This window comes from Schistocerca piceifrons, chromosome 5 (genome assembly GCF_021461385.2).
Source record: "Schistocerca piceifrons isolate TAMUIC-IGC-003096 chromosome 5, iqSchPice1.1, whole genome shotgun sequence".
NCBI classification, from domain to species: Eukaryota; Metazoa; Arthropoda; class Insecta; order Orthoptera; family Acrididae; genus Schistocerca; species Schistocerca piceifrons.
In genome coordinates this window covers 437,155,323-437,167,667 of record NC_060142.1, presented here as the reverse complement: position 1 = coordinate 437,167,667, position 12,345 = coordinate 437,155,323, and the positions used below count along the sequence as shown (strand labels likewise).

The following is a 12,345-nucleotide window of genomic DNA, read 5'->3' as shown; positions in this document are numbered from 1 at the left end:
TTTTACTGTCAGTACTCTTCATAAACTGTCACTTCGCAAACTTTATTCACAGTTTAGTCTGTATTAATCCTAGGTTCCTCTAAATAAACTTCTGGCCCCTTTTTGCTTCATTTTTTGTGAAAATGTAATGTAGCATGCTCATTTTCTCCTGCAGAAAATGACGTATTCATTCTGACATCTTTTAATATCAAATCCTGTAGATGGAACAGTATTTTTTCTCAAGGTTTCTTTGCTACCATGGAATTCCAGTTCTGTGAAACAAAACCTACAAAGTTTTTACAAAGACGATATTTCTTTGTACTGTTCATAATATCGCAGATATTACTGGCTAATAACACATTTATCTATTGTTGTTGTTGTGGTCTTCAGTCCTGAGACTGGTTTGATGCAGCTCTCCATGCTACTCTATCCTGTGCAACCCTTTCATCTCCCAGTACCTACTGCAACCTACATCCTTCTGAATCTGCTTAGTGTATTCATCTCTTGGTCTCCCTCTACGATTTTTACCCTCCACGCTGCCCTCCAATACTAAATTGATGATCCTTTGATGCCTCAGAACATGTCCTAGCAACCCACCCTTTCTTCTGGTCAAGTTGTGCCACAAACTTCTCTTCTCCCCAATCCTATTCAATACTTCCTCATTAGTTACGTGATCTACCCATCTAATCTTCAGCATTCTTCTGTAGCACCACATTTCGAAAGCTTCTATTCTCTTCTTGTCCAAACTGGTTATCGTCCATGTTTCACTTCCATACATGGCTACACTCCATACAAATACTTTCAGAAATGACTTCCTGGCACTTAAAAATCTATACTCGATGTTAACAAATTTCTCTTCTTCAGGAACGCTTTCCTTGCCATCGCCAGTCTATATTTTATATCCTCTCTACTTCGACCATCATCAGTTATTTTGCTCCCCAAATAGCAAAACTCCTTTACTACTTTTAAGTGTCTCATTTCCTAATCTAATTCCCTCAGCATCACCCGACTTAATTAGACTACATTCCATTATCCTTGTTTTGCTTTTGTTGATGTTCATCTTATGTCCTCCTTTCAAGACACTGTCCATTCCATTCAACTGCTCTTCCAAGTCCTTTGCTGTCTCTGACAGAATTACAATGTCATCGGCGAACCTCAAAGTTTTTATTTCTTCTCCATGAATTTTAATACCCACTCCGAATTTTTCTTTTGTTTCCTTTACTGCTTGCTCAATATTGAACAACATCGGGGAGAGGCTACAACCCTGTCTTACTCCCTTCCCAACCACTGCTTCCCTTTCATGTCCCTCGACTCTTATAACTGCCATCTGGTTTCTGTACAGATTGTAAATAGCCTTTCGCTCCCTGTATTTTACCCTTGCCACCTTTAGAATTTGAAAGAGAGTATTCCAGTCAACATTTATCCATATCGTCAAAGAAATGTTTATATATTTTTGTATGCATTTCACTTACTCTGCTTTGTTTATCTTTCTATAATTTGAACATCACTGACTTACTTTAACTTTTGTGTGTTAACATTCGTGTGTACCTTCCGTCGCCTCCTCTGTCAGCGCTATCATAACATTCTCGTTCTCATTGTCAGGGAAGTTAATAACGTCAACAGCAAGCGATCGCTGCTTAGCGCGACGGTATTTTTCGCCATCATCTTTCGTGTTCGTACTGCGGGTTAAATAATACACCCCAGTTTGAATTACAGTGCGACCGTACGTCATCACGTGACCAAGTTATTCCACGCAATAGCTGCCTTGCTGAGTGTTAGTTTTTATTGCTGCACTTGTGTTTTCTTTATAGATACTGCATACAGTTTAATGTTCATTAAAATAGCAGTGTCTGTGGGTACTCCCAGTACTGATATACTGATAATTGTTACGATGCTGTGAAGTTATCGCACTCTTGGTATCAATGTCAATGCCATAAGTATCTATACAACAGTATCGACACTTAGATATATCAATAATGTCCAATCGTTCCTAAACACACGATACCGACTTAACGCATGTTAAAAAGCAAACGGATCAAAGAGATTGATATTTTACAGCTTGGGCTACTCGCTGAATGGCCAATTATTATGATTACAGCTTAACTGAAGTGATTTAATTGATTTCTGGAAACCAGAGTGCGCTGTCAATACTTAAGAATCTTCTGAAATAAGAAATAGACACAGACAAAACTACTGGATGTTGGGGAACGATTTCATTCAGTCGACCAGTGAATTTTTTTAGGAATTAACTCTCGCGATGCAATGACTTAACTGTAATTCAAAGAACTATGAAACCCAACTCTCGAAAGACGTTTTACAGGAGATTAGCCTTGAGTGAGTTTAAAGGGTTGAACTGTAATGTGGTTATAAGTCAACTGTAGCTACAGGTGTCCCTGGTCTCAGACATACCGTGTCTTGTGTTTATAAAAGGTCTACAGAGCCATCTCTGAGAAGGATGACTCAGATCAGCGCTGGAATTCAATGTTAACCGAATACTGTACTTTTTTTGTCATAATAGCTTGAGCCTTGAAATTCGTCAACAACAAATGCATTTTATAAGGCTTCTTGTGTCCATCAAATTCTTCACTATGGCCAGTTCAAATAACAGACAGTGTGTTTCCGTGACCACCGATGTTTCAGTCCTTGGATCTACCTACAGTCTCGGTATTGATGTTCACTCTGCAAGTAGAATCTACCTGATTCCTTTTGATCCACAGTATATCTGTGAATACTATTTCGGTAATTTTGAGCTGTTACTCTTTCGACATCGTCGACTAAGATTAATGAATCATGGGCAGTTAATTAATACTGACAGGGATGCTACCACAACCAGAGAACTTCCCATGTTCTACTTCTGACTGGTTATAGTTGTAGGTCTTTACAATTTCTAGGCATATTAGTTAAAATACAGATGGTACTGTCTTTCAGTTTCATCCATGACCAAATTTTAAAAAAGGAAAGGAAGATTAGGGTTTAATATTACGTCAGTGAAAATCAGCGCAGAAGTGTGATTGTACGAGAGAGAGTGGGGAGCAGATTGTGTGTGAATTTTAAAGGAAAGCATTTGTTAATTCCAGACCTGTGGTACACATGCAGGACGATGAGTCATCACAAAATGCTAGGGCTCCAGGAAAATGTTACTATCGCTTGTGGTGACAGTGCAACATAGCCTGCACACGTGACAAAAATGAGGAAAACCAGGAGAAACGCAAATGTCGGCGTTTCGACAGGCAACTGAACGCTGATGCTCCCAAATGTAAGCCCAGGGCCTAATCATTGTACAACTTCACCGTGTCAAACAGAAAAGGATTATTAAAGAGAAGTCTTCATTTTGTCGAGCCCATGTTATAATTTCGTCTACACAAAACTTTCGTTTGAAGCAACTCTTAGTTACGGCCTGTTATTGATGGCACACCGCTGAAGTCTGGGACTCAGTTGTTGGCATTTTATTTATATGTCAGTATGTAAGGCAGAACGTGCCAGGGAGAGTGAGCGAGGCCTCTCTGCACTTACAGGTGGCAGCCCTGAGCACCGCGTGGCTGTCGCGGCTGCAGCTGCTGCGCCAGTGAGCCGGCGGGACAGCGACGTCGTGGTGCCGTCGCCGTTCGGCAGCCCAGAGCACCGCGGCAGTCTGTCCGCGCGGCGGGACAGCATGGGGCTGTCGCGGCGAGACAGCAGCGGCAGCGCCGGCAGCCCAGCGCTGGGGCGGCGCGACAGCACGACGAGTCAGCGCAGGCTCGGCCACCGGGACAGCGTCTCGAGCACGCGCCGCGACAGCACGGCTCAAGGTGCGTGCACCACACCTGCTGCTTGTCGCTACATTACAGCTCAGCGATCGTACGTTGCAGATACAGCATAGGTCAAGATGCACACAGTGCACTCAGTGCATATCGTGACAAAATGGTTCAAGCTGTGGACACTATTGTTGGCGCATGTCCTGAAGGCACCGCTAAAGGTGCACATAAAGGAACAGGCCCACACTGTGACAACACGGTTCGAGGTATGCACGGCGACAGTACATCTCAAGATGCACACAAGGCATCTTGCATGCGGTTTGACAGCACGTCTCAAGGTACATATCCTTCAAACAGCGTGCATCCTGGTGGCACAGCTCAAGGTGCGCTGACTGCAGCTGCATTAATTCTGACAATCTGGCTCAAGATGCAATGTCTACATGGCAGCTAGGGCTCATTGTTGCAGAGCAACTACCCCAAGATGTTTGCATTGGACTGCAGTACAAGGAGAAGTAGATTAGTGTTTAACGTCCCTTCAACAACGAGGTCATTAGAGACGGAGCACAGGCTCGCATTACGGAAAGTTGTGGAAGGAAACTGGCCGTGCCCTTTCAAAGGAACCATTCTGGCATTTGCCTGAAGCCACTGTATATTGACCACTCATAATTATTTAAATAAAAATATATTTTTAAAATAACATGTTTTCATATCCAACTTAAAAAATCAAATAATTTTTCCAATCTGCATCCAGATTTCTAACCCCATACTGATAGTCCTGAAAATTTGTGCTTGTGAGTTTTTTATAGCTATTACAGTACTTGTAAGACTTACAACGAAAAACGTGGACCCCATGTATTACATGATTGATGCATGCATAGTTCACCATCCATCTACTATCTATTGCATGCCCATGACTTTTATCATTAATAACACTACAGATTTTGGCATAGCTATTAAGAATTCACAAGCACAGATTTTCAGGACTATCTGTATTGGTTTAGGAATCTGTAAAGAGGTAGGAAAATTTATTTTCTACGCTTGTACATTTAGTTCATTCCAAAAATACGTAATATTAAAAATTTATTTGTATTTAAGTACTTATTTGCTGAATTTTAGTCTTGCATGTGTGAATTTTCTCTGTTGGTTTTAAACATTTTAATGAGATTATATTTTTGTATTTAATTATTTATTTCTACAAATGTACTAGATTTCTACCCATATCTTTGCCTGTGTATGCATATGTCACACGAACTGCTCACATCTCCTTCTCCCCCTCTCTCCATCCCTCTCTTCTTCCCCACTCTCTCTGCTCAGCCATGCCCATCGACTCATATACTACCTGCAACATACATTCCTACAGGGAAGCTGAGATGTCAGGCGTTGCAAGGCTTCTTCACTCCCACCCCCACCCTTACTGCACAGAAAGTGACTTAATATTGCAATGTCATCCAGTTCTGAACTATGTTTAAAATTTTAAGTCACTAGCTCATTGGGAAGTTATTTTCAAATCAATTTCAAAATTTGTACAGAACAGACTGACAGACAAGAAATCCACCTAATAAAAATATACAGGGTGAGTCACCTAACATTACCGCTGGATATATTTCGTAAACCACATCAAATACTGACGAACCGATTCCACAGACTGAACGTGAGGAGAGGGGCTAGTGTAATTGTTTAATACAAACCATACAAAAATGCACGGAAGTATGTTTTTTAACACAAACCTACGTTTTTTTTAAAATGGAACCACGTTAGTTTTGTTAGCACATCTGAACATATAAACAAATACGTAATCAGTGCCGTTTGTTGCATTGTAAAATGTTAATTACATCCGGAGATATTGTAACCTAAAGTTGACGCTTGAAACCTCCGACGTTCAGTTGCGTGTTGTAACAAACACGGGCCACGGTCGGCGAGCAGCATCTGCAGGGACATGTTTACGATGACGACCGTGTTTACGAGTGTGGCTGTAGTGTACTGTTGTGGTTTGGTCTAGCTGTCGCAGTGTCCGCATGTAGCGCTTGCTGCTATTGTTATTCTGCATTCGCCTCCGCACGCAGACTAACTGTAGTACACCGTGTTACCAGACGTCCGTGATAGTGTAGTGTTGTAGGAACTGTGACCATGGTGTATTCGAACTCTGAAAAGGCGGAGATGATACTCATCTATGGCGAGTGTCGACGAAATGCAGCTGAAGCCTGCAGGGTGTATGCAGAACGGTACCCGGACAGAGAGCATCCAACGTGCCGCACATTGCAAAACATCTACCGCCAACTGTATGCAACAGGTATGGTCGTAGCACGCAAACGGGTCCGTAACAAGAGAAGCGGCTGCAGTTGGTGTGTTAGCTGCTGTTGCCATGAGTACATGGGACATTGCGAGAGCCAGTGGACTGAGTCAAAGTAGTGTCATGCGCATACTGCATCGTCACCGCTTTCACCCGTTTCATGTGTCGCTACATCAGCAATTACATGGTGATGACTTTAATCATCGAGTGCAATTCTGTCAATGGGCGTTAACAGAGAATGCGTTGCAGTTCTACCTGTTTACCGATGAAGCGGGTTTCACAAACCACGGGGCAGTGAATCTACGGAACATGCATTACTGGTCCGTGGACAATCCCCGCTGGGCCCGACAGGTAGAGCGACAGCGACCGTGGACTGTAAATGTATGGTGCGGAATCTTTGGCGACCACCTCATTGGTCCTCACTTCATTGCAGGGGCCCAAACAGCTGCAACATACATCGCGTTTCTACAGAATGATCTGCCAACGTTGCTCGAAAATGTCCCACTGGAAACGCGTCGACGTATGTGGTATCAGCATGATGGTGCACCTGCACATTCCGCAATTAACACTAGGCTGACCCTTGACAGGATGTTCGACGGGCGTTTCATAGGACGTGGAGGACGCATAAATTGGCCAGCCCGTTCTCCTGATCTTACACCCCTGGACTTCTTTCTGTGGGGTACGTTAAAGGAGAATGTGTATCCTGATGTGACTACAACCCCAGAGGATATTAAACAACGTATTGTGGCAGCCTGTGGCGACATTACACCAGATGTACTGCGGCGTGTACGACATTCATTACGCCAGAGATTGCAATTGTGTGCAGCAAATGATGGCCACCACATTGAACATCTATTGGCCTGACATGTCGGGACACACTCTATTCCACTCCGTAATTGAAAACGGAAACCACGTGTGTACGTGTACCTCATCCCTCATGGTAATGTACATGTGCGTCAGTGAAAAAGACCAATAAAATGGTGTTAGCATGTGGACGTAATGTGCTGTTCTAGTCTCTTCTGTACCTAAGGTCCATCACCGTTCCCTTTGGATCCCTACGTAATTCGGTGCTCTCCGATACACACGATCGAACAGCGGAGGAGTGGTACTCAAGCGTCAACTTTAGGTTACAATATCTCCGGATGTAATTAACATTTTACAATGCAACAAACGGTACTGATTACGTATTTGTTTATATGTTCAGATGTGCTAACAAAACTAACGGGGTTCAATTTAAAAAAAACGTAGGTTTGTGTTAAAAAACATACTTCCGTGCATTTTTTTATGGTTTGTATTAACCAATTACACTAGCCTCTCTCCTCACGTTCGGTCTGTGGAATCGATTCGTCAGTATTTGATGTGGTTTACGAAATATATCCAGCGGTAATGTTAGGTGACTCACCCTGTATAAGACATACGAGATACGTGCGACCATCAAGTAAGTCACAGAGAATGTACAGCCCAATTAAGCTGTCTCCGACCTCTCGTGGCGTTTGCAACCCCTATTTTCTATGTGATTATTGATCCTAGTTGTATTCCCGATGCGCCATGACAATTTGTAACTCCTCTCCTCACGTTCGGTCTGTGGAATCGATTCGTCAGTATTTGATGTGGTTTACGAAATATATCCAGCGGTAATGTTAGGTGACTCACCCTGTATAAGGCATACGAGATACGTACGACCATCAAGTAAGTCACAGAGAATGTACAGCCCAATTAAGCTGTCTCCGACCTCTCGTGGCGTTTGCAACCCCTATTTTCTATGTGATTATTGATCCTAGTTGTATTCCCGATGTGCCATGACAATTTGTAACTTTTTTTTAATCGCTCTGTATAATAAAAACATGTTAAAATGGCCCAGATCTCAACAACTATTTGTTACCAGACTTACTTCTATAGCTCTTTGTACTAGCTTCCACCTGTACTATCCCATATATTAAGAGGTAGTAAGTACCGTTTTGAAATTAAAAAAAGACGTGCTAAGATTTCTCAATAATTTTATTTTTACATGAAAGCCTGTACCTTAATCTACTTTTCTACATAATTTCCGTCAATATTGAGGCACTTATCATAACATTGTGCCAGTTTTTGAATATCGTCCTCATAGAAGTCTGCCACCTGACTTGTTAACCACTGCATCACCACTGTTTTGACTTTGCCATCGTCGTGAAGATGCTGGCCTCCCAGGTGTTTCTTCAAGTGCAGGGACAGGTGGTAGTCACTGGGCGCAAGATCGGGGCTGTAAGGAGGACGATCTAGAGTTTCCCATCGAAAAGATGTGATGAGATCTTTGGTCTGTTTCTCTACATGCGCACGAGCATTGTCCTGCAGCAAAACGATGCCCTTGCTCAACTTGCCACGTCTTTTGTTCTGAATTGAACGGCGCAGACTGTGCAATGTCTTATAGTAAGCTACTGCATTGATTGTCTCATCACGAGGCAGAAATTCCACAAGCAGTACTCCTTTTCTGTCCCAAAAAACTGTGCACATGATTTTCTGGGCAGCAATTGTTTGCTTAAACTTCACTTTTCTGGGTGAATCTGAATGCCGCCATTCCATGGACTGTTGCTTTGATTCTTGTGTGAAGTAAGCCACCCACGTTTCATCGCCTGTAGCAATTTGGCTTAAGAAATCATCACCGTCGTTGTGGTACCGCTCAAGGAAAGTCAATGCACTGTCTAAACGTTTGGTTTTGTGCACATCCGTCAACATTTTCGGTACCCAACGTGCGCAAAATTTTCGGTAATTCAAGTGCTCAGACACAATGCCATACAAAACACTTCGAGAAACATTAGGAAAGTCGTCCCGTAAGGAGGAAATCGTAAAGCGTCTGTTTTCTCACACCTTATTGTCCACTTCCTGCATAAAACTTTCATTAACGACCGAAGGACGCCCACTCCGTTGTTCATCATGCACATTTGTGCGGCCATCTTTAAGTGATCTCACCCACTTTCTTACCTTTCCATCACTCATAATGATTTCTCCGTAAAGCGCACAGATCTTACGATGAATATCGATCGCTTTTAGGCCTTTAGCACTAAGAAATACACTCCTGGAAATTGAAATAAGAACACCGTGAATTCATTGTCCCAGGAAGGGGAAACTTTATTGACACATTCCTGGGGTCAGATACATCACATGATCACACTGACAGAACCACAGGCACATAGACACAGGCAACAGAGCATGCACAATGTCGGCACTAGTACAGTCTATATCCACCTTTCGCAGCAATGCAGGCTGCTATTCTCCCATGGAGACGATCGTAGAGATGCTGGATGTAGTCCTGTGGAACGGCTTGCCATGCCATTTCCACCTGGCGCCTCAGTTGGACCAGCGTTCGTGCTGGACGTGCAGACCGCGTGAGACGACGCTTCATCCAGTCCCAAACATGCTCAATGGGGGACAGATCCGGAGATCTTGCTGGCCAGGGTAGTTGACTTACACCTTCTAGAGCACGTTGGGTGGCACGGGATACATGCGGACGTGCATTGTCCTGTTGGAACAGCAAGTTCCCTTGCCGGTCTAGGAATGGTAGAACGATGGGTTCGATGACGGTTTGGATGTACCGTGCACTATTCAGTGTCCCCTCGACGATCACCAGTGGTGTACGGCCAGTGTAGGAGACCGCTCCCCACACCATGATGCCGGGTGTTGTCCCTGTGTGCCTCGGTCGTATGCAGTCCTGATTGTGGCGCTCACCTGCACGGCGCCAAACACGCATACGACCATCATTGGCACCAAGGCAGAAGCGACTCTCATCGCTGAAGACGACACGTCTCCATTCGTCTCTCCATTCACTCCTGTCGCGACACCACTGGAGGCGGGCTGCACGATGTTGGGGCGTGAGCGGAAGACGGCCTAACGGTGTGCGGGACCGTAGCCCAGCTTCATGGAGACGGTTGCGAATGGTCCTCGCCGATACCCCAGGAGCAACAGTGTCCCTAATTTGCTGGGAAGTGGCGGTGCGGTCCCCTACGGCACTGCGTAGGATCCTACGGTCTTGCCGTGCATCCGTGCATCGCTGCGGTCCGGTCCCAGGTCGACGGGCACGTGCACATTCCGCCGACCACTGGCGACAACATCGATGTACTGTGGAGACCTCACGCCCCACGTGTTGAGCAATTCGGCGGTACGTCCACCCGGCCTCCCGCATGCCCACTATACGCCCTCGCTCAAAGTCCGTCAACTGCACATACGGTTCACGTCCACGCTGTCGCGGCATGCTACCTGTGTTAAAGACTGCGATGGAGCTCCGTATGCCACGGCAAACTGGCTGACACTGACGGCGGCGGTGCACAAATGCTGCGCAGCTAGCGCCATTCGACGGCCAACACCGCGGTTCCTGGTGTGTCCGCTGTGCCGTGCGTGTGATCATTGCTTGTACAGCCCTCTCGCAGTGTCCGGAGCAGGTATGGTGGGTCTGACACACCGGTGTCAATGTGTTCTTTTTTCCATTTCCAGGAGTGTATTATAATACCCCGCACGTCACAGTCAGCGGGACTGATGATTATCGGAGGCATCTTAAACACTCAATACACAACGTATACCAGGAAATATGGCGTCAGTGCGTAGATTAAGGTACAGGCTTTCATGTAAAAATAAAATTATTGAGATATCTTATCACTTCTTTTTTTAAATTTCAAAACGGTACTAATTAAGAAACACGCCTCGTAATATAGGACACTTACTTTTAAAGAAAACTGTAATATCTTAGTCAACAAATATCAGTGAGTTGGCCGTGCTCGGCCTGTGACGACGTGCGGCCTGTGCAATTGGCAGGCCTGGGCCACCGTGACAGCCTGGCGGCGCCGGTGGTGCCGGAGCCGTGGCGGCGCCACAGCGACAACCTGTGCCTGCTGAACCACCGCGCGCGTCTCTTCGTCACGTCGCGCAACGTGGCCTCCTGCGACGAGGCGACGACCATCGTGCCGGTGCTGGCCGCCGTCACGCCGCCGCTGCTGCGCGAGCGCACCGAGAGCCACGACCTCGACTCCTCGCAGGAGGACGTCTCCGGGGAACCCCCGCCGCCGCCAGCGCCCAGGTCAGCAGCTGCGTCTACTTATCTTCTCAGCATTCGCACCCATACTGCTGGGAAGTGCATAGCAGAGGGTACTTCCCACTGTACCAGTTATTACGGCTACCTAACGTTCCATTCAAGAATGTAGCGCGAGATGTATGACTGCTTAAATGCTAATTTACACGTAATTGATCTAATCTTGTGAGACCTGAGTTTCTCCTGGCGTACACAACTTTCAAATAACTCCCGGCAATTGAGCCAGGTAACACTTTCAGCGACCGCCGATATTTCGGCGGGAGAACACCCCGCCATTTTCAAGGCAAACTGCAACGGACAGGCGACGTACATGCAAATTTAAAACCTCGGTTCTCGGACTGAAGCAGGAAAGATAAGACAAGATAAGACACACACTGAACACTAGTGCTCGCAGGTGATGTGCCATTGACTATGTCCCTCCGACTTTTTTTTTTTTATTGACAAGGGAGAGAGCCGGATTCCAAACAGACTTTAAGCAAAAACCTCCATTCCTGTTAACGAGGTTGCTCGCTAATTTAATCTCAACTGCCTCCTTAATACACTGTCCCAACAGCTGGACGCTCATGCCAATATATCGGTATTATTATATGCCATAGGGCGACTAGTATCCAAGCAATGTTCGGTAAAAGCAGATCTACTTGGCTGCTGTAATCGTGTGTGCCGTTTATGTTCAGTAGGGCTAATAGGGGGTATTGTAGATACACAGAGAAGGGTATCACGAATAATCCTAAGTTTGTTTGACCTGCAGGAGAGTTTCACAGATGATGATGATGTTTGGTTTGTGGGGCGCTCAACTGCGCAGTCATCAGCGCCCGTAAATTGTCCCAATTTTTACACAGTCTAATTTATACACAATCCAGTGTAGCCGTTCTCACGAATGGTGATGATGAAATGATGAGGACCACACAAACATCCAGCCCCAGGCAGAGAAAATCCTCAGCCCTGCCGGGAATCGAACCCGGGCCCCTGTGATCCAGAGGCAGCAAGAGTGTCACAGAAGTACTACGGAAACTTAACTGGCAGACATTTGAAGATCCCACAAAACACCACTTAGATTCAAGAAATGGTTATAAAAGATGGCTATAGGAATATACTATGACCCAATAGATATCGCTCCGTTAGGGATAGCGAGGACAAGGTTAGATTTCAAATAATTTCCGGGAATTCAGCCAGGTAACACTTTCAGCGACCGCCGATGTTTCGGCGGGAGAACACCCAGCAATTTTCAAGGCAGACTGCAATGGACAGGCGACGAACATGCAAATTTATAGCCTCGGTTCTCGGAC

At 45.3% G+C, this 12,345-nt stretch overlaps 1 protein-coding gene across 1 annotated transcript in view; it reads left to right on the top strand.

Moving 5' to 3' along the window:
- The window catches only part of LOC124799063 (proline-rich protein 36-like), a 488,916-nt gene that overhangs the window by 380,012 nt on the left and 96,559 nt on the right, over window positions 1–12,345 (top strand). Inside the window, exons 12-13 of the mRNA XM_047262601.1 lie at window positions 3,495–3,767; window positions 10,786–11,047. Of these exons, the coding sequence (XP_047118557.1) occupies window positions 3,495–3,767; window positions 10,786–11,047 (535 nt within the window). The remainder of the gene's footprint in view (window positions 1–3,494; window positions 3,768–10,785; window positions 11,048–12,345) is intronic.